The 23,121-nt window shown below is 37.8% G+C and overlaps 1 protein-coding gene and 1 long non-coding RNA gene across 2 annotated transcripts; one reads left to right on the top strand and one right to left on the bottom strand.

Annotated features, from left to right (window-relative positions):
* Window positions 1–373: 373 nt before the first annotated feature.
* Window positions 374–2,053, bottom strand: LOC112557218. Its single transcript, XR_003097919.1, has 2 exons — window positions 1,619–2,053; window positions 374–896 (listed from the first exon to the last, which is right to left on the bottom strand). It is a non-coding gene; the product is annotated as an uncharacterized LOC112557218 (long non-coding RNA).
* Window positions 2,054–2,276: 223 nt separating this feature from the next.
* Window positions 2,277–22,920, top strand: LOC112557375 (ski oncogene-like). The gene is made up of 7 exons (XM_025227185.1): window positions 2,277–3,335; window positions 11,398–11,588; window positions 12,375–12,455; window positions 12,901–13,154; window positions 13,633–13,838; window positions 14,171–14,344; window positions 14,570–22,920. The coding sequence occupies exons 1-7, from the start codon at window positions 2,439–2,441 to the stop codon at window positions 14,948–14,950; spliced, it is 2,184 nt and encodes a 727-aa protein (XP_025082970.1). The 5' UTR covers window positions 2,277–2,438; the 3' UTR covers window positions 14,951–22,920.
* Window positions 22,921–23,121: the final 201 nt, after the last annotated feature.

A 23,121-nucleotide genomic window follows, 5' to 3' on the forward strand; every position in this document is an offset into this window, starting at 1 on the left:
CAATGATACAAAATACATTCAACCACTGAGCCGCAACTTAAAGAAATACACAAATGAATGAAATTAAAGTGAAAAAGCATTGAGTGTACAAGTATTACATTTAACTAATAATATACTGTGAACAACTAAACCTGAGTGATGAATAATAAAAAACATTATGAAATAGATTGTCGATCAGTTTTATTGGAACACATCCTTTAGAAAAGAGTTTGTGGTCTGGAACTGAGTAAGTGCACTGCAGATAATTGTGGTCTTTGTCTTGATCAAGACAGCAATTAATATATCCTACTCAGTTATTAGAATATGGATAGATATCGATCAAGCATAATTAAAATGTACAAATCTCAAATTCTGGAAACCATTTTTTTTGGGGGGAATAGTCTCAGACGATGTAGTGAATTGCTGAGCGAAGCTCCAGTTACACTGTCCCACCGTTCTAGTTTTTTTCACGTATTGATTGGAAAAGAAATGCAAACATTTGTTCCTGTTCTATTTTTTAAAGAATAATACCAATAGTTTATCTCCTGTACAAAGACATGACATGTACAAGCAAGTTAACGCGCAACCAATCCGTTGAAAGCAAACCAAATGTAGTTCAAATAAACAAACAGGAAACTTTTGACTATTATGGCCAGCATATCATATCATGTTGGCTAGTCTCTGGCCTCCTTTACCCCCACTTCAGCGCCCAGGCGTCCCATTGGCTGATATCCCTCTGTTTGTACTTGCAGAATGCTTACGTCACAATCGATGTTGCACGCCCACCCCAGCCTAGCCGTCTGGCACGTTGGGCTCCCACAGCAACTTTTGCCCTAGTGCCCGAGCGCTTAGACGACCTCAAATAGCGGTCATGGATCGGTTGCTGTGCTGAGAACGGTTGACCGATATGAGACCATCTGCACAAAGGTACCCCAGCCACGGTAATGAAGGTATAAAACTGGTTTCAGGATAAATAAACATGCGCCTAAAAGCTAAAACGGGACTGCACCAACCCTGTTGTCAAGGTCGACTGCTACACTACGTTGGTCTAGTCAAAAGAATAACTTCCGGGCGGAACATTAATTGGATATCTACGCTCTGATCTTAATGGAGTCTTAGGGCTAAATCAGATGATTTATGATAATTTTCATTTTAAAATAGAACAGCAGTTGCAAGTGACCTCTCGGTACCTATACATGTTTGACATTTTTTCCCTACATTGTGAGCAGTTCTCAAGAGATTATAAGTGTTGAGCAAGAGATGAAACAATTACTAGTCGTTGAATGTCTCTCATCCTCTTTCACACACAGAAAAAGAAAGAAATTAATGTATTTTGCAGGAACTTTCATTTTCTCTCCAAACTTTTTTCCTCATCCCTCTACACTCACACGAACATTGTATAAAAGCATAATTTATTCTGTACAAACTTTCGTCCTCCCTTCACACACTCGCACGAACATTATAGTAAAAGCATTATCAGCAGCTTTGCATATCATGGTCTAACGAAATCAAACCACAAACACGAATGCGAAACGTGTGTGTGTTTTGAGGTCAACGGTCCGGGACCGGTAGCGTCCCCGACCACCTCCCAAGCGAAAACGTATCGCACCGCCCGGCAGACATGAAAGCTCACACCGACCTTTCCTACTTATCAAAAGCCCCCTCAGGGCCGACTGGCCGGTTGTACACTCCATCCGCCGTCGCCAGGTCAGCTACGCGGATGCCGCCAGACACCGCTATACGAGAGCTATTCTCGTCCGCCATCTCTCCAAACAGTCAATATGCCTTGCAGACGTCGAGACGTCATCGTGACGTCACTGGCTAGACGTTCATCCCGTTATTTGTTGCTGGTCAACCGCGGTAGCTTTGTTCTCACCTAGCACCCTCGGTTTCACACCAAAAATAGGTGAAATGAAATCCAGTAAGATGACATATATTTGAAAGAATTCCACAGCCTAAATACGAAGATCTGTGCTTTAAACGAAAGCGTGTGGAAGCTCTGTGTATTTAGCAAACCGCATGCAAGCGGTCGTCGCACGTGTGCTGTGGGACGTGTCTCAAAACAGGCAGCTGTTCCGTCTAGCTTCTTTGCCGTCAAGCTTGCATTCTTTAATTATATCCCCGGAATATTTTTTAATAATACAAATAAAATGAAGCAAATGTCTGTTATAAAGCTTGGTTGATTTCCGTGCTTAGTTTTATTGTGGTATATAAAGAATTTACTGGACATTTTTGTTTGAAATAGGACTTAACGTCGCGGAAAACGCGTAGGCCGGAACAGCCAGATATGCAGTGAGCCTTGGAGGCCAGACAGGTTCGCGCGAGCGAGCTGAGCTGGCTTTGTGGAAGGAGTTCGCGATGCCACTGCGCAGACGACCTCCACCGTTCCGTACATATATGTGATCGAGCGACTTTTTCTCGCTCATACTTCTCGAAAGACTGGACCCAGGCATTAATAGATGGATGACTCCGGACCGCAAGTCAACCCCCGACTGCAGAGGGTGTTGAAAAGCTTCCAAAACACCGCAGTTCGGAGTCTGAGCGGACCGACAGGGTTGCCAGTTGATCTTTCAAGAGTTAGCCCGTCAGCTTTGGAGGAATATCGTATGCACAGAGCTATGGATACATTGAATCTTAAAAAGTCTCCCTCGGAGAAAGGTATTTCCTTCGATCCTTTTGCTTCGGCTGCTGTTTCGTTGCAAGTGCAACAGTTGCCTGTCTTCACGCCGGTGGATACTTCAACCAGCGAGCAGTTCGAGACACTTTTGGAAGGTGAGACGATCGCCTGCTTCGAGGTTGGTGGCGAGAAGAGGCTTTGCCTTCCACAGATCTTGAACACAGTGCTTCGAGACTTCTCCTTGCAACAGATCAACGCCGTGTGCGACGAACTGCACATTTTTTGCACGAGATGCAACCCCGACCAGTTGGTGACTTTGAAAATGGCAAATATTTTGCCCCACAGAGCAGCCAGTTGTGGTCTGATTACTAAAACTGATGCAGAGCGGCTTTGCAGTGCTTTGGTGCACAGCAATCCCGAAAAAAGCACCGATCCCCCAACAGCACACTGCATTCGTGTGTACCACAACTGCTTTGGCAAAGGAGATGGATATTTTAACCCAGATTTATATACTACTCCAGACGCCAAGTGTATCCACTGTGTTGAATGTCAAGGGTTGTTTTCTCCATCCAAATTCGTGTGTCATTCTCATAAAGCACCTGAAAATCGAACTTGTCACTGGGGGTTTGACTCTGAACGATGGAGGGATTATCTTCTTGTAAAGGATAAAAAATATCAGGATGCCCTGGAAAATATCAAAGCTCGATATGATGCAAAACATAAGCACAAGCGTAGACAGGTAAGCATTGATGAGCAGTGTGTTTACAATATGTATGTGATTTTGTTTTATGTATTGTGTATATTGAATATGTATGCACAGTTAAACATGCTTTGCAACATTATGTTGAAACAAGGATTTTTGTTTTTTGAGGGGTAAAGTAGCATGGTGTCATAAATTTATAAATATTTTAAATTGGTATACTGAAGTCTTGGTGCAACAGTATTTAAGAAATGTAAACAAAATATGACCATCAATACGTAAAGGCATTTATGTAAATCGTTATGCCTGCAGTAGCTTAAAGGATTAAATCAGCAGGTTAGAGAAATAGTTTCAGAGCATGTTCTTGTCAGAAGGGAATTGTATTTATATATAGTACAAAACACTGCATACACTGTGCTATTTGCTTATTGACCATTCTTCATTTGCTTCAGACATGCCACAATGACCTTTGCCTATTCAGACAAGAGACTCACTGTAGAATCAAATAATTCCTTAATTATCAGTGAAAGTTATATGGGTTAATGAGATTTGTTAAATCAATCTATTATTCATTCTAGAGACTTCGGTTACACTCATCAGAACTGTTATCCTTTTATTGCATATGTTCAGCAACTATTTTTTCCCTACTTGCTACTCACAAACATTGATGATGGGGTCACAACTCTAGTTATTATGCACAGTTTTGTTTTATTTGTTTTATTTTCTTTTTTGCTGCATGTTTTCAATCTGCATTTACACAGTACTGCCCCCACCAGATATAGCCAGGTAACCTAGTGGATACTCTACACAAAGCTCATTGTACTTAAGAAAACTTAATAATTGATTTATTGCACTACCAAAGCTGATATTATTAGGTAGTCAAATTAGTTGACAAGTGATATGCATTTTAGAACTATGTTCAAACATTATAATAGAATAATGATAGTGTTTTGTAGTAGGCATATATTATGAGTACCATCTCTTATCCTTTCCAGGGAAAATATATAAAATTCAGCATGAGGATTTGACATGAAAAGACAAAAAAATAGAATCTTGCAACTTGTTCATCTGACTAAAAGTTTCTAAGTGCACACATCACTGTAATCAAAGGACACATTGTGCACACATGCATCCGGAAATCAGTTGGTACATCTCAGATAATGATTATGACAGCTGATTAATAATATTTGCCCTTTGCAAAGATTTGTAAATAATGTTTGGAGAACTGTCTTTGTGTTTTTGTGTTTCTTTCTAATGATGGTGCACAAGTCACAAAGCAAAACTAAATTGTCCACTAAGCAAATCAGAGTTATCAGATCTACTTCAGACATTAAGTGAATTTCCTGCATAACCTACTGGGTTTATAATTGTACATCTTTACTGTGTGCAGTTCATACCAATGGAACTGTGCATGGTAGTGGTATGAGTTGTTAGATGACCTGCTTTATCAGTGATATTGTTATTAATTACATTTTTACTATTGATGGTATAACAACATAGTAGGAAGCAAGAATATAACTCGTACTGCTAAATACACAAAGTGATTGTTGGATGCAAAATAAATAAAGTGCATTGCCCTTTCTGAACAAAGGTAGCAAGGAAACTAATGTACAGGTCATCAGTGCTTCTAAATTTTCTTAGTAAGATCTTTGTAATCATTCAATGTTGTCAAAGCCGAGGGGTTTCCAGAGGCATGCATTATGTGTTCTTCTCGAAGAAACTGTTGAAATGCAGCTTTAAAATCTACACACACCCCCTCTTCTTGGGAGGGAGCTGTTGCCTCTTGATTACCGCATATTGATGTGTTGTCCCTGCAGAAGACCATATGCCACACTCCCTTCTCCCTTCTTGCGTGGGCTTCCTATTATTTTGTCAGGAGGACCGCTGAACTGAAAGCATTCCCACTGGTAGCCATTTCCCCCACAATGACCTTGCCATGGGTCGAGGGACTGTTACAATAAAAAGGCGTTGACGAATTGAGGAGAGCAGGGGAGGGTTGTGGACAGTGACAGAGAGCTGAAAGGGTTGTGGAGTTTGACCTCCTTTCCAGTTGGCGTTTGGAACCGCTACAGTATATCACCCCATTGAGCCTAACTCCCCCACCCACCCACGCACCCACCACCATGCCTTTGTTCCCCCCACCTGCAGTACAGACCTCTGGCGACAGGCAGACGGCATTTTCAACCTAGTAAAGGTGTGCAGCTCTCTTGGCAGTTTCTCAGTAACAGTGGGTCATAATATTCTCATTACAAGCCTGCAAACTTACAAAAAAACAGCAAGGGGATTTAATGCAGTGAATCTTAGAGCAGGTTTTCCTAACTTGAGCGGCAACATAAAATAACCCCTTCGTGAATGGGTGACTGGTGTAGACAATGTTAGAATGCAGGCATCAGCACTCCACTCAAGAGATAGCACACACAAAAACCTCATGATCTCCCTCATGATGTAATAGGAGATGGAGGAGGGGCAGGGAAGAGTGAATAGGAAGGTGTTGTTGTCAGTCTAGTATTCTGGAGATGCCAGGTGTCAGTCCAAATTGAAAAATGAAAAAAGCAAAGAACTTCTTGTATTAACAAAAATACTTGATTAGATTCACAGTAATGTTTTGCTCTACTGTTTTATAGTTTTTTCTTCTGCATTTGCTTCCAAGAACCTTTAACTTCCCAGAAGGTGGTTTACTTCTGTTAATTTCTGTTCTTTTGGCGATTTAGATATTGGTAGTGTCTAGATAGACATATATGATAATGTTCATATTTATTAATTTTCATTTTTCCATATGCCTGTTACGTTAGTTGCAGCCATTGTTTTACTGTGTATTTTGCTATTAAATTATTCATGGGGATAGTTATGAGAGGTGGGGGGTTGGTAGGGAAAATTGAAGGCAGCTGGGTTTCAACTCTTCAACACAAACCATGTGATCCTACGGCCTTGAAGGAAGTTATCTGCCAGGGTTTTTGGCATCCAAGGGGTGGCTATTCAAAGCATGGAGCACAAACGGATGGGGAGATATTGGAGTCAAAACTTTGGAAATATGGCAGCGGGGCTGACTTTATCAGGGTCCAGGGGGAGGTAGCCTTGGCTGTCAAGATACCAGGACAGTAGCCACAAGATAAGTAATCTTTTCACTTACCTAGTGCAATGAAATGGAGGTAGGGGTAGTGTTGGATGAGAAGGCCAGTGAGGGCTTAGGCATGTCCATGGTTGGTGCTTTCTGAGACAGCTACAGGCAGAGAGATAAATTTGTTTAACATGAGCCAGTATCAAATAGCGTTATCTCCTTCTACCCCACCTCACCTTATGGCAGGGGATGAAAGCTGGTTTATATGCAGCTAGGCAAATTTATTAGCAAGTAATTCATTTATGTAAAAATTGTTGTAGTTGTTATTCTTTTGTCCTGCATAGTAGCTTCTGGGTTCACAAGGAGATAAAATAAAACCTGTTGTCTTGAATGGCGGGATGAGGCAATCAGGCTATTTATTGTAAAGTGGTCTGACCATTTTACCTCAGACTTTGGAAGACGGTTTGTTTGTAGAATGGGGATGAATGGTCGGTCAGTGAACTTTTGATACCAGCAAGTCTAGACTTTCATGATAACACAGAGTCATGTGTGACCTAAATTTATTAAATGTATCTTAAGTGTCTGTTAGGAGGTGAGGTCATATCAGTAAAGGCCATGCACTACTAGCGAGAAGTGAGCATGAATATCAGCGTGAACAGTTGTGCATGAAGACCAGTAAACCACTAGTAAATAATAAGGTAGCAATATTCTTCCCAAACAAATGCTTAGGTTACAGCATAGAGTGCTGTAACACATAATAATTAGTCATCATTAACACTTGGTTTAGGCTAATGTATGATAGTGATAGGTAGACATTATGTCATATTCAAGTATCATACAATCATAAAAGATTTCTGTATATTGCTGTTAATTTTTTGTGGAACTAGAAATAGTGTGTGTGTGTGCCCATTATGTCTGTTCAGTGCAGCATTAAGCCAGCTTTGGTATATTAATACTTTCTACCTGTGGAGATGGAAATAAAGAGAACACTTCCTTTCTTTCCATCTATGTAGTATTTGAAGTAAGCTAGTCAGGGATTAAAAGTAAATACTTATTTTGAGTTATGCCTGTTGCTTTGTTATGCTTTTGACAAGTTCTAAGAATGAAAAGATTTTCTTGTTACTGCAGATGGTCATTTATGGAGCTATAATTTGCGTTATTTATGCATTACCCATCTGATATACTAACAAATGATATGCTAAAAGCATATTGCTTTTGTCTTTAAGTTCTCAAAGCTGCTATTTTTAAGTTCTCAAAGCTGCTGTCTTGATCTGCTTGTCCAGCCTCAGGGGTCTGTAGCTGTCAGGGTTATTGATGATGTTGAGGACTGACCAGCTAGCTTTACTTTCTGCTTGCACTCAGTGTCTGATTCCCATTTCACTGACTCCTCACTTTTATTTTTTTGAGGAAGGTCCAGAAGTGTCTTCCCCGGGTTATCAGGTCTAACCGAGATGCAGCTTTAGGTTGGTAGTCTCCTTTCTTTGTGCATAGGCTTCTCTCTTTAAACTGCTTCTACGAGTTTCCTGTCATGGAATTATTTGGAACTCAACCATTTGTATGTCTTGTTTGAGCACATGCTTGTATGCACTTGGATGCAGAGGGAGAGGTGTTAGAGTCCTTTCCAGCCTAGGGTCAACTGCAGCGATATTTATTGTAGACACAGCAAAGAGTTTTGAAAGTGAGTCTTTGTACCATGTTGTTTGGGCCTCATTCTGACTCATGAGCTTGATTAGGGATTGTATGGCTCATTAAATATCTTTTTTGATATGCTTGGCTGCTTCTCCCGTATCACACTGTAAATAGCTCAGCAGGCAGCCTGTATCGTCCCAAGCACTTGATCAGAGAAAGTTACAGATTAAGGCTTCCTGTTTTGGTGTTGTGGTAAAGAGTAATGGCCCACTTGTTGTGGCAAGGCAACATGTTGAAGTGAAACTTTGTGGTTATGAAGCATAGGAGAGAAACCTTACAGACTGACACTATAATGAGTCTCTCTCATACACACACATTCACCATCTCTCTCCTTGTTTTATTTTTGTGTTTATATATATATATGCCTTTAAAACTTTTGCTTGAATCATGTTAAGGCCTAGCTTTAGATATCCGCATAGTTATGGCAGGGCTTAAAAGGCATGTAGAAGCTGCTCGTAATGCTATTATTTTATGAATGGTTAGACTTTTTCATGGTTTTAGCTTTCATTCATCTTTCTCCTCTCCTGCTTTCCTCTGTCTGTCTTCATCACTTATTTATACTGTCTTACTCATAGCCTCTTATTACCCACTCATCCCTCACTTACATAGTTGTAATACTGCTCTGTGCTTAGTATACATACACAGAGACCTTTTCATTGAATTTTTATTTAAATTAGTTAAAATAATGATATCTTTGTTGAAAATTTTTATGGTATTTATTTAAAGTTAATAGTTCTCAGTAAGAACATATTTGTCTTCTGTCTGGGCCATTAAATATGTATTTCACATTCAATGATAAACCTGCATGAAAACAAGATCCTGGTAATGCATTCAGACCTGTCTTGACATCACTATAAGCCCAGCATCAACACTACTACAAGGCAAAAATGAAAATTTCCAGCTAAAGATATTGATATAACGATAAAGGTTTTTGCCCTTCTTGGCCTTGACCCTTATGCCCTTTTTTTTGTAGAGGCACAAAATAACCAAAGCTCCAAAGGCTACATTGGAATATCAGCCTTGAGGATATGTTAAGAAGTACAGTGATACCTCGGTTCTCGAACGCCTTGACTTTCGACCAAATCGGTATTCGACCAGGAAATTCGAGAAAATTTTGTCTTGGAATTCGAACAAATATTTGGAACTCGAACATCCGAACGTCCGAGATGAGCCGAGTTGAGCCGAATGGCGTTCATTCTGCCCAGCGCGCCTTGCTTGCGTCATCAGTGACAATAACCATCCCCCTTCCCTCCTCCCTCCACATTCATTCCCTCCTGCCATAAAGTTTGGTACAGGTACAGTAAATGAAACACAATTTACTGTACTGTACAGTACTTTTTTTTTATTTTTTTTTATTTTAATAAATCCACTTTTATTTCTTATTTCTTGTTGAGACTCATGTTTTTCTACATATTATATACAAATTAGACCAGTAAATAGGCATTTTCTGGGGCTTGGAACGAATTAATCCAGTTTCCATTATTTCCTTTGGGTTTCATTGCTTCGGTTCTCGAACAATTTGGTTCTCGACCGTCCTGCCGGAACGAATTATGTTCGAGAACCGAGGTATCACTGTATAAACATGGTGGATGTGCTACTTAATGATGGAATAGTGTAACATGGTCACTATTAGAAATTTGTTAACAAAAACAAAAGGTAGAATCAAATGCAGTGAGATGTGAGTAAGAAATGATCCAAGACAGGCCACTTTTTTCTGAATGGCTGAGTCAGGAAACTAGAATTATTAGGTCATAAATATAGGTCCTCCACATAAGATGAAGTTCTAATAAATCTTGAACTGCCTGTTGACTTAAGGAGAGGATGCTTTAACAGACAGTTGATCAGCTGAACTGAGCCAGTTTTATAGAGTTTGGAGCTACTCTGTATTTTATTTGCTGAATATGTCCCAAGTTCTTTATACCCATTTTTGCATTGTTAGAACACACCAAAAGTATCTGCAGAGGAATCACTTGGGTGCCTTGGATAGGGGTGAACTAAATAATAGCATATCAGACAGACTGGTAGCAGTGTCAGTCCTCACAGACAGGAGGTGATGAATGTCTCAGGTGCCTAATCTGTATTGATTCTTAAATGCTCTCTTCCCCCCTACTAGTTCAGGAACATAAAAGATCATGCTGTGTATGCAGAATAGCTTGTGCATGCACCGAGGAAGAAAGCAGAAGCCAGAGCACAGGCAGAAGTGATGATTATAAACAAACATTAAATCATAATAGATACAGAACATAAAGTATAATTTCTCATATCTTTCTTTCTGTCTACACATGTAGGAATTCAAAGTTCCATGGACATACAGACTTTCAAAACCCATGTTTCTGTTTCTGTAGGTGATATATGTGTGTGTGTGCTCTCTTTTGAACTCTCCCCTACTTTCTTACCTTACATTTGAGCATTAAGAACACCATAATATCTTGTGATAAATCTGGAATTAAGTGTTGATCTATAGCATTAAGCCAGTACTTTAAACTTTGTAAGTAATTTTGGCAACAGGGGTATGAAAACATAAGACATTTTGTAATATATGAAAGGGGATTTTGTCATTACTTGTTGTAAAACATCAGTAACATACCATTGTATGCATCAGGGACTTGGGTCATGATAATAACCGATCTGCTTTTTCCTCCGTTGATTGATAAGACCTCCATTTCTTTCCTTTTTTTTTTTTGATGGGGCGGGGGCTAAATATTAGCAGTTTTAACTGGGTAAGGGGTTCTAAAAACTGCTTATATTTTCATTTTTATGGAAGCAAAACACTGTGGATGGTGATGTCTGTTGTGCAAATAAGGAAATTGTTCAAAATGTAACAAAAATAATAGTGTGAAGGTAATAGACATGCATAAATTTTGCCATAACACACTTATCACCATGCAGTACAGACATAGCAATCACATGTTATTTTATTGCAAATTGCTTGTGTGTTGGGATTTAAGTGGATGCTCAGTTTTCTGATTATTAGAAGTGTTTACAAATATGTCTTGCTAGAAAGAGATTAGTCTTTATGGGAATATATTATGTCTGCAATACAGGGAATTGGTTCTCTATAGTTAGGAATTTCGGAATGGGTTAGTTTAGTAGAATAGGTGAATGGGTAAGAAAACATTACTCCAGTTTATGAGAATTGTAAATGTGTTCATTGAAAGTGATTTGATAAACATGATATTTTCATCTTCATGCATCTTAATTTGTTGAAATGTATTTGTAATTACTGTGTCAATTGAGGACATTATAAAATCATTTTAATGGGTAGTGTGTTTTCAGGGAGAACCAAATGTAATGCATTCTTCAAACATTTGGCTTCATTGTCACCCTGAATAGTGTGATATGCACTGTCTGTAGAGCCCAGAGCGTGAGGGATGTGAACAGAAAAGAGCGAAGACAGAGGCAGCCCTGGCACAAGATGTCATTGCGTGGGGAGAAGCAGCTTCAGTGGTTGGCCGAGACATCTCAGCTTTCCATCCATGGAACCCTATAGCCAGCATGAAGAGTGGAAAGATTTTACACCTTGCAGCAAACATAATTAGGGAAAGGTAGATAATACTAGTATTAAGATATTGTCCTGTTAGTGGGAAGAAAAATCAAGGTCATTAATGTCAAAGGCCTCACGTAAAATGTTATGATTTCTAGTGAATGCCTCTTGAGTGTTTTCATGTATACTTCTGAGAACTGTATAATACAGTGACTCTCAGAACTTGTGTAGTACTTCTCACTTTAGTCAAAGAAGTAGTTTTTAGGAGACATTTAAGATAACCAGTATCCAGTATTTTCTTATATTCATATTTTCCATCGATGCAGCTAAAGAGCATATATGCGTGCAGCTAATTCAGTTTTCTTTACTGATGTTAAGCATTTTGTGTTCACAAATTTTTTTTTTAAAAATGAAATTTTTTTAGAGTAGCTTTAATACTTTTTTGTCTTTGTAACCTGAACTTTTTAACTACAGCTGTGTGGGTGACTTTTTCTCCACTTAGTTTGTACTTGGTGTTTATTACACAAATATGGCTCCATTACTAGTAGCAGCTATTTCCAGTCTTTACAATTTCATAGGTGAAAATATCCTTTTGAGAACTGTCACTTAACACACCCCACCTCCTACACTTATAGTTCCATTTTGCTTTTTGATCCAGTAGCTGGCCATCTTTTAGAAGTTTTTTGTATTTCCATAGTCTTGGAATCATATCCATAAGTTTATGCGCGCACTCACACACACAAAATATAAATAAATTTGTGAGAATGTATATATTTATATTGAGAGAAAAATAAAGTTTGCCTTCAATAAAGATTGTTATTTCTGTTCTTTTTTCTTACTTTTTTAGCGGTGTGCCCACATATCTACACACAGGTCCACCCGTCCTATTGAATCCTGAACGTGTCATCCCATATTCAGAGTCACAGAGGTAAGAACAAGAATTATGGTAGAAGAGAGGAGGGACTGTGTATGTATGTCTGTATCTTTAGTGTTTCAAGATATTTTCTCTGTAGCAGTCTACTTACAAACACGGAACTATTTGTATCTACACATTTTTATGGCCACATTGAAAAGAGAAAGATTATGAGTCTAAGTCTTGCTATCTTGCCTATCAGCTCTGGTCAGAGCAACATTTTGAGTTGATCTCAACCATAGAATAGTAAAGTATGGCTGTAGAGATGTACAATGGCACAGTATGCTGTAATTGTTCTTACAGCATGACTGCCTTTCAGAAAAAAAAAAGTTTCATAAATGCAAACATATATCTCAAGAACTTCTTTTGTTAAAAAAGCTGGTAAAAGTGATAATAAAAAATTTAATTTGTTCAGTTGTGAAGGAAATCAGTTGTAGAGTATTCATTTCCACATTTGCAGGTATGAGCGCCATTTTACACCCAATGTCTCCCTTGCTCCTTCTGCCAATAATAAGGGCAAGGGGGAGGAAGACACAGAGAAGGAGCAAGCAGAAGAGCTCACAGTCAAACCCAAGGTTGTACAAGAGAGAAAGTCTAACCTGCCCAATCCAAGCACCTTGCAGATTACAATGGATAATGGGCGAGAGTATCGTGAATATGATCTTCCCACTGACACAGATGACTCTAGTGTTGGACAGTCATCCCCATTAGATGGTAAGTCCTTTTATTCAGGCAGTGGTAAAAAAAAAATTGGCATTTGTTACAGTTGTTTTTATGTATGTTTCGGACACAGATAACAAAGCTTTGAATGAATATGCATTAAGCACAGTAGAGTTTGTAAATGTATATTAATTTGATCACATTGGTTAGGTTAATAGAACATAGCACACTACACAAATAAGGGGAAAAACTCCTTCAGTCCATTAAGGGACATTTGCACTAATTCTCTCCCTTAACCACCATTCTGCATTCAACCACTTATTCATTTGAAAGTAGCAGAAAATAAGTCAATAGATTTTAACAACTTTATCAATTAAACTTTCATTTTGATATTAGTGTATGGATGTTTCCTTTTCAAACATAGTAGGCAGATGAAGACAGACTATTAAAAAAGTTCAGAAAAGCATTTTTTTAATATATAATGAATCAGATGTTTCCATGCCAACACTGATCAGTTCACATTGATTTACAGCACGAGAGGACATCAGATTCAATGACTCTCCTGTATTTGAAAGCACACTTGAACAGGAACTGTCTATGGTTCACCGGGTCTTGGATGGAAAAATTCCCAACACAAAAGAATCTAGGGACAGTTTTCTACATGAGTACTCTAAGATGCGTGCACGGCAGGAAGAACAGTTACATAGTCTTTACAGAGAAAAACAAGTTCTCAAGCGGGTAAGAGACTTGTTACTGCTTTGTAGTTTAGTAGGTGTGAGAATTGTATGAACAAATAGTATTTGAAATAAATAAAAATTTATTCCTTAGATCATCTGGAGGTAACATGGAATTGACTTTTGGATAAAGTTGTAGTGTAGTGTATGCCATCTTTTGTACTAACAAGTTTGGCATGGAACGATAATTGTACATCGAACATGTTTAACCAATGTAATGTGTATCTAAAAAAATTTTGCTTTACCTTTAAAAAATAAAATGACAACTGTTTGGGAGAGGCAAGTAAGAAAGTGGAAAGTTAGAGAAAATTTGAAAGTTTTACATGTGTCTGTCAGGAGCTGTCTATGATGCAAAGTCAGAACCAGGGTCTGTGCAGAAAACTTCAGGCACTAGAAAATGAAATACAAGGTCTTCGTTTGGATGGAGAGCGGCGAGTGAGACAAGCTCAGGAAGAGCAAGCTGCCCTTGCTCATCGCCTGGCAGCAATGCAGTCCTCAGATGTACATGAGGTATGTTTGTCATTGCTGTTGTGCTTAAGCTCCATAGCACTCATCACAACTGTGTTGAGCATTGTCAGTTTACTGATGATTCTCTGCAAGGGCTTTAAGACAGTAGATGTAGAAGTTGGTTTCATATATATATATACTCTCCAAAAGTTTGGAGAGTAGCATGTTTAAGCAGATCTTGGAATGAACAGAGTATGTGATCTGACTAGCCTTTATGTGTGTTGACAGGCCTTTGATAGATCACCTAGGCAAAGTGATTTGAAAGAGCTTAAAGCCAGACTGCAGCATTTTGAGAGTCTGTACCATGACCTTCAGGAAGAGAATGCTGCTTTGCGAGCTGAGCTTAAGCACAAAGGCATCGACATTGTAGAACTGCTGGCCCAAAGGAAGCAGCCTGTCTTAGAGATGTCAGCCAAGTCGAATGGAGTGAGCAGTAGTTCTGAAGGAGCAGCTGCAGCAACAAGTGCAACTCCAGGGCATAGTGTTACTGAAAAACTGAAAGTAATGGTAGAGAGAGGCAGTAGTGGTGGAGGAGTTTTATCACCCACCCCAACACGAGCTCCCAAAACATTACCTCCAAAGAAGGAGCGTGATCTTATTGTAGAGTAAATGGATATTTTCTGTCTCAACAGCAGCCACATTGCCATCACTGAAGACAGTGATTGCTGCTTGCACATACATGACTTCTTTGTGATGAAATCAAGATTTACAAATCCATTCATTAGCATGAATGATCCCTTCCTTCAGTGTACACCCTGCCCTTTTTTGGCTTTATTAAGTGTCTAGTGAAGCAGTTGCCCTGCATGACACGATTGCTAACCTTCCAGTATGATGGAGTATTCACCCCTATTATAAAGACTTTATAGTATAAAACCCATCTCATTGAAAGCAATCGAGTATTAGCTGAGCAGCTAGAACTTTTCATAAATGGTGCTGGGCGGTTAAATACATATTTCCTTTGTGTTCTTTATCTGTGGGATTATTAGCTTAAAACAGGCTAGAGTTTGGAAGGGGAACTGTGGGTTTTGCAAATAGTGTTTGCAAAATATTAGCTTAAATAGTATACACATGCTTAAGCCAGGTCTAACACACCTGAGGTAGTTTCATCAAGGAGGGCATGAGAACCAGTTTGACAGTTTCATGTGGTCAACAGATCAGCATGTGAGACTTGTTTCTCCTGGCAGAGGAAGTTGGGATCCAAATCATTGTGTGTATGCTGGTCTCTTTTACACTGCTGGATTTTTATGTTTGCACAGACATGTGTGTGTATGCAGCCTCCATTCAGGCTTGTTCACCAGACTTTTTTTTATGCACAATTCCTTTATGTGGCTATGAACAGGGAACGTTTGAACAAGAGAAATGTCAGACTTAAGAAATGCAGCACTCTGGTGTGGCAGCAGGAATAAAGACTACTCTCATTAACAAGTCTCCTCTGGAAAAGAAAAATAAATCTGCCAAACAGCGGGCAGAAAAGGATTTGTTCTATAAACGGACAGAAAGGAAAGATCATGTGTTAAGTGCAAACATAAAAAAAATTTGTGTGGCAACATTCAAGTCTTCATGTTTATGTCCTGACTGAAATCATATTTTTATGTCAAATGCTAATGTGAAGGTGAATATTTTCTCTGCTGGTGCATGGACTACCATGCTTGAGGCTTGAGTGTAAACCTAAATGTTCATGAGTAGACAAAAATGATGGTCTGTGTAAATAACTTGCATGTTGTTTGAAAATTTGTTGTCTAGGTCAGATGAATCACAGTGCTTTTCAAAGTTTAAATATCTAGCTACAGAGCCTGCTCTGATATTTGTGACCACAACAAGTACCTTTGTTGGCCCCTTGGGAAGGGGAAAGGTCATGGATAGTCAGATGTGTTGGAAGAAGAGGAATGGTTGTTGGAACAGACCAGTGAGATCCACAAATGGCAGAATGGTTAGCTGTCTCTAGTTATAAATATGAATTTCTTTGTTAGTATGCTGGGGCCAGTGCCTTTGTGCATGGCATGTAAATTTCTACAGGGGCTTAAATTTTCCATGTACAGTAAGTATACATCCCAGCTGTAGAGTGATGATGAAATTGAACAGCGATTTGCTGTGTGGTTGTAAAGAATATGATGATGTTTACAGATTGGTGCATAGATGTATATAGTATATGTGCCATTCTTTTATGGAAACAGAACACAGCAAACTCATGTAACTGAATGTAAATAATGAAGACATTGTGTTTGTGAAAAAAAAGAACATGGCTGTGATGTGATATTTTCCTTCTTTCTCTCTTTCTCCCCAAATTTATTTTGTTTATTAATTTTAATTTATATATATATTTTTAATTTGGCTCATAGAAGATAGAATTGTGTTTTGTTTTTTTTTAACATTTGTTAAAGTATCTAGCATTATATTGAACAATAAATGGTCAGAGTAATTAATTATTATTTTACTTACAACGCAAGTATTGCTTTTCCTCATTTAGTGACTTAAGCATTTGTGTTTCTCCCTGCCATTTACACTTCTGATAAAAGACTAAACAGTGCTTCAAAGCAAGTAGCTTTCATATGGAGCTTTTAAGTTTGTTTACTGTTGATTTCAGAGTTATATTGTTCAACTACAGTTACTTAAGTCAGGACAAGGCAGCTTAGTTTATGGTGCAATAAGAAAACAGGTAGTTGTACAGCTGTGTGCTGCAGTTTTTCTTTGTATGCAGAAGCAACATGTGTTGGGAATTTATCAGTAAGTCAAGTACCATGACTGTCAGTAAGGACAGCAGTGGGGTCTTGATCGTGAAATAATGACAAATAAAACTACTGGCAAGTTTTTACTTGATTTAGTAGTCTTCTTTGAAAAGGTTGGTGAATTCCTCAGTTTTATCTGATGGGTAGGGTCTGTACCTTTGTCTTCATTTGGTTTGTATTGTGTTGGTGTTCAAAAGATATTCTTGTAGTATTTAAGAACCTTTAGATACGAAAAATACCTATTCATGAGTTATACAGTGGCATCCTGTTAATTTAGAGCATTTACAGAATAGTGTACATATGTAGCTCATACAAACTAGTTAAGCAACAGTACTATTTAAAAAAAAACTTTTTTGTCATCAAAGAGATTTCAGATATGTTTAGCATTTTCTGGTTCACAGATCTTTTGTTGCAACCAGTTTTCTTAGTAAATTTTACTGATCTTGCTGTCTAAAAGAACTTGAGGTTTGACTCTTGATGAAGATTCAGTCTTGGCAAAATGTAGGTGGCCTTGCTTTAAGATTTTTACTAATGCTCATTTCAAAGACCATCACCTGGCCTTTATGCCCAAACTTGATTTTTTTTAAAATTTCAATATCTAGCTGGGACATGTTGGGGGAATGGTATTAGAATAGTTAATGATACAGTTACATAAAAACTATCAAACATAAACTATTAATTGATAATACTATCACTGTGGGTCGGTATTTGTTTTTGAAAGATGGAATGCAAGGCATCTTTCATTGCAAGTTACATTTTGCAACATGATGTTTTGTACACATGTAAATCTACTAAATGCTTCAATAATACTTTGTTGACTCCAGTACAAACTTTACATCACCAAAATTTTAACTCGTATGCACCATACACATCTTTAGAGTACAAAGTAATGGTTTAAATGACTGTCTAAATCAAGTGAATAATCTATCAAGCTTGAAAGGATTATTGCTAAAAGAACATAAGTAGGTTCTCCTTAAGTTAAATTATTGGGGCAAAGAGCTGGTTCTCTATATATAATCCATTTATTTTATGTTACCATTTGTTAGGTCAGACCAGGTCATTAGTCACAGCTGATTTAATGTAGGATAGCAAGAGCATTAAATGAAATTAGGACATTTCCAGGAAAAAATTACCAAGCATGTGGAGTGTATATGTATAAAAATGTGTCTCTTTTGAAGACCCATTTAAAATTGTTTTTTTGGTCATGCAAATTTTTTAATCAAAATTGAATTATCATCCATATGTTCTCAAGAATGGTGATGGGATGAAGGCCACTCAGAGCTTGCTTCTTTTGGGCAAACAGGCTGCCTTAAGAAAAAGCAGTCATGTAAATTTTAATTTATTTTTAAGATACATTTGGAAGTAAAACAAGCCTAGTTTAATTGAGGGAAAAGGGGCATTTTTTTTTTCAGAAGGTTGCTGAAAAATATTTGTTATCTTATCTATGGGTTTTAGTTGGTCTTTGGCTCTTCCTTATTTTGATGAAAGCACTTCATGTGTTTCAGAGGTTTTCTACATGAGTGTATGTGGTCTGTGTGTGGATTTTTCTTTTCCTTCAGCATCGTTTGATAAATTGGTCTCTTTAGAGCTGCTGAGGTGTACTTTGGATGCAAGGCAATTGTGAGAGAAAGACTGGTATTATGTTAGCCATCATTCTGGGGCATTTGTAGGATGCGTGAACTTGAATGTGACATTTTGTGGCAGTTGCTTACCTTGCTGTATCAACTGAGCCAGTTACACTAAAAACTTCACAAAGGATTGTGTAAATCATTTAAAATGAACACAAATTTGTCTTTATCTGTAAAAAAAGAAAAAAAAATTGCATGTTTGTTGAATTTGAGATCCATTTTCTTAATCTGTATTTCACCTTTCTTTTAAAAAAACTGTGAAGAGAATTTTGTTCCTGAAATGGGATGCAGGCCAGATGTGAAGTTGCCCTCATATCTGTTTTATTCCACACATTGCATGTCCAACATTTGCTATGATTCTCTGACCTGGACGACCATCCACTCTGATGGGATGGAAGACAAATAGAAAGATAGATCAGACTTTTGCAATATTTGCTTAATGTTCAGCAGCCCAGTTCCTGCTGGTGAGTTCGTGATATTTGTGCTGTGAGGTTGAACTGAAAATATGTCAACCTACGAGTATATTTGGTCAGCCGCTTATGACATGCTTAATGGCGAGTTGGTTGTGCTCTCCAGCAGCAACATCCCAGTCTATAGACAGATAAAGAATTAGATTCAAAAACTGAATGATAGTGTTCTAGTCCACCAGACAAAACAAATGAAGCATGGCAGATGTCTGTGGCGAAGGCAGCAGTTGCAATCATTTAAGTTTAGCATAGTGTCATGCGGTTTCATGTCTGTTTTATCAAAATGTCTTGTGGTCTTGTAGTTTCATGCAGAATTTAAACTGGTTTGTTGATGTATAGCATGATGCGAAGCATGACCATGTGAAGGTTGTGTGTCCATGTTGTTTTGCGGTATTGATCCTACTTCTGTGATCAAGATCTCTTTGATATGATATATAAAAAGGTCTTAAGTGTAGAATTTTTAACTGTTAAAGACCCTGTACTATGTGTTGTGGACTGTACATTTCTGAAACTTCTTACGATTCTTAATTTGCATTAATATTTCACACACTACTTGAACTAAGCAGTGTTCTTGTTATGTATGTACCCAGCAGTCTTATAATTTGTTTCTGTTAATTTTTCACTGGCAGAATGAATATGTTATTTAATCAAAATATATGATAGAGGCCAGCCAATTGCTAACAGGCATAGAGTAATAGTTTGATGTTCTGAAAGTTTCTTAATGGCTGGAATATGTGACTGAATGAATTTTCAGTAATATATTATGCGATGAGGAGCATCTTTCTAATTGGAGAGGCATCAGCAAAAAAAAATTAATGACATATTTTGCATTGAGTTGGTGTGAGATATTATCTGTTCCTTTTGGGCAGCATTACAGTCATGAAAGAAGTAAGGCATTATTAATTTTTCTCATTAAAAATTATCCCAAATAATGTCATAATTGGGTGTAAGAGTTAAGTATTTTTTGGACCCGAAAAAGGGTGGTTGAAAGTCCTTTACTTCTGCAATATAGGGCATTTGTATCATTTGCATCTTGGATCTTTTTCATTGCATTGGTACACAGAAGTCAAAAGCTTTTTTTTTTTTTAATTCCCCCTTCCCCAATATACATTTTTTCCGTAGTAGTAGATACAAATTTTAAGCAGTATGTACCTTATTGACTTGTTTTAATACAGAAACAGTATGCACTACAATGGCCTAAGTCAGCATTTTGCCGGGCACTGGGCAAGGCATTTCACATGAATCATCAAAGAAAGGCCTACTGTAGTGTGCAAAGCTTATCTCAGCTGAGCTTTTAAAATGGCATGTTGATCTTCCAGAAGGGAATAACAAAAAGTTATTCTTTGAATGCTGCCTCAGGTACAAGCATGAATGTTGTATGCATGGTAGAGTGAATGTGTGTAAGCATGTGGTCTGCACACATTATGTTGGAACCATCAGGTGCACATGTGCATAGTTATCAGTGAGTATCCATGGGAATCCATAGACATCGATAATCTATGCACATGCTCACAATGAGAATAAAGCAAGAGGATCCAGGGTTAAAATTAGACTTACATGCTTCATTTTTGTGCTGGTGCAAGTGATGTGCAAATTGCTTGATAAGTTGTGTAGTTATTTCTTCATATTCCATTGTGAATGAATTATTTTGAAAAAAAAAAACTTCTTCTGTGACTGTTGTTGGTATAGCTAGTGACTGTAATGTCTACAGATAAAATTTGCATTAAAGATTAGGTCAAGATTTTGTGTGGCAGAAAAGAATGTGGTAGTGCGTTTGCTTGCTATGGAGCTCCAGCAAGTAGTTTAGGCACAATTACGAACAGATTTTTATCTGGCTGTAATGTACTAACTGCAAAGAAAGCATGTATATACCTATTATTAGACTGTTGTGCTGTTTTATACTGTGAGCAGTTTCTGCTATTTATAGCTCCGTAGCATTAAGGCCAGAATCTAAAGTTGTGTGTTGACATTCACTATTACAACATTCTAGCTGTAAAGGTGTTTCATCCTATTAAAGAGCTCTTTTCTGTCCCTTTTCAGTGCAGTTGGAGGGGGGTAGAAAATGGGAGGGGTTGATAAGAAGAGACTAGTTGACAGATGTTGAACTTCTGTTCTTTAGTGTTTTATGTGACCACTATCACAATTTTACCAGCAGTTTTAACGACACTAATCACATTCAAGTAGGCATTTCTACATCCTAGCACTGATGGAGTGTTCTTATATTTCTTGAAAGCATTTGAATGTTTTGGACAAATATTTCACATTTCTTTCATAAGGATGAAGATAGGTGGTGGTTGATTAGAGATACTATATTAAAAATAACAGATTACTGAACCAGAGATACATTTTGAGCCTTGCTTTTTGCTAAACCATTTTTTTAGACATCTGTTTCCCATCCCTTTTTTTTAAAGATTGCAAGTTTTTATTGTATGATTGTTGGAGTGCAAGAGAGAGAATATATAAATGCATGTGTGCTTTTATCTCTCCTTCTAATCACCTGTGCAACACTATGTCTTTACACAGTATCATACAAGATGGTCTGGGTGTTTTGGTTTGGTGTAGAGGACCATGGGTCTTCATTAAGAGTATTTTAAGTTGGAAACAGGAAGGATACATCCAACTAAGTCAAAGGCCTCCAACATTACTAAATCAAGTATTTACAATTTTACCCCCACAATCAAAAGCTCAGTGGATGTTTCATTCTGACAGTTTGATTTAGAGCACAGATATGTTCACATTTTAATTTTCTCTTGGGTTAGGCAAATAGAGACTTTGATGTATGAGTGGGCACTGTATGCTTGCATAAGGTGGAAGTTTTATAGTGTAAGGTTTGGTCACTTCTTGCATATAGTACTTTAGTGATGGTGTTGGCATTCTTCCAGGTAACTGACTTATTTTTGGTAGTATGATTCTGTTCAGATGGCACGAGGATGTGGGATAAGAACGATGGCCAGTAAAAAGGATGAATCACCTTAAGTGGAATGAATGTGCTGATGCTGATGGTAGCTGATTGGGGATGAGTAGGTGTGATCAGTTTTTTGACAAGGGAATCAAAAAAGGTTTTCACAGAAATGAAAGATGATACTGTGCATATGCAACAGTGTTAAACACTGAACAGTAATGGAGTTGTAATACTGTGTTTACAAACAATATGTTTGCAAGCTGAAGTTGCATTAGTGTTGAGTAAATTGCGGTGAATTGAAAGATGAAGTCTATGAGAAAGGAGGACTTTGAGAAAGAATTTCAGCGGTGGATACCCTCTGATTAAAGAGAAAGCTATGACCCGGTGCTGAGATTTGGCTGATAACTTTTGATATACGAATGCATTAATGTGCCATCAATTGAAAGGTGATATCTGCATTTGTTGTCCACATGGGACGACTCAACTACAGTGTATTTATTTAGTATCATGTCTCCTTGTCTTTATTTTAATAAATATTTGTTTTACTGCAGTAAGGTTCACATTTATTTCCATGTAAATGTAGACTGTTACTTCTGGAGCCAGTACTTGAGAACATGAGTTCCCTTCCCTCTTTCTTGTTGTTTGATGCCTGCCTATATATGGAGCAACGATGGCTTGGTAGGGACAGAAATTGTTGCTTTTGTTGTTACCCCGTGAAAACATTCTCTTGCACATGCAAGGACACAAAGTGCATGCAACCACAAACACCTGCATACACATTGTGAATCTGGTAACTAGATGCTTACTTAGCCTCTGATGCTGTACAAATAAGAAATAAAGACATGGATGTTTTGTCTTAAGCATTTTCTGTCTTATTTGTCTATAGAAATTAAATGGTTGTACTTTTTTTGTAACTTTTCTTGAGCTGTAAACGGAAGTCTTTCAAATGGAATTTGAGTGACATTGAAGATAACTGGGAAAAAAACATGATAAGCAAAAATATATGGATTATCACAGAGTGATTCATTTAATCAGAGTTCAGACGTACAGTTTTAAT

Source organism: Pomacea canaliculata, linkage group LG2, assembly GCF_003073045.1.
Source record: "Pomacea canaliculata isolate SZHN2017 linkage group LG2, ASM307304v1, whole genome shotgun sequence".
In the NCBI taxonomy this organism is placed as follows: Eukaryota; Metazoa; Mollusca; class Gastropoda; order Architaenioglossa; family Ampullariidae; genus Pomacea; species Pomacea canaliculata.

Excerpts from the sequence above, each read along its gene's own strand:
- LOC112557375 (XM_025227185.1), top strand. The coding sequence starts at position 2,439 with ATGGATGACTCCGGACCGCAAGTCAACCCCCGACTGCAGAGGGTGTTG. Across the intron at positions 13,155-13,632 it reads ACAGTCATCCCCATTAGATG|CACGAGAGGACATCAGATTC; the intron begins GTAAGTCCTTTT and ends ATTGATTTACAG. Across the intron at positions 14,345-14,569 it reads AGTCCTCAGATGTACATGAG|GCCTTTGATAGATCACCTAG; the intron begins GTATGTTTGTCA and ends GTGTGTTGACAG.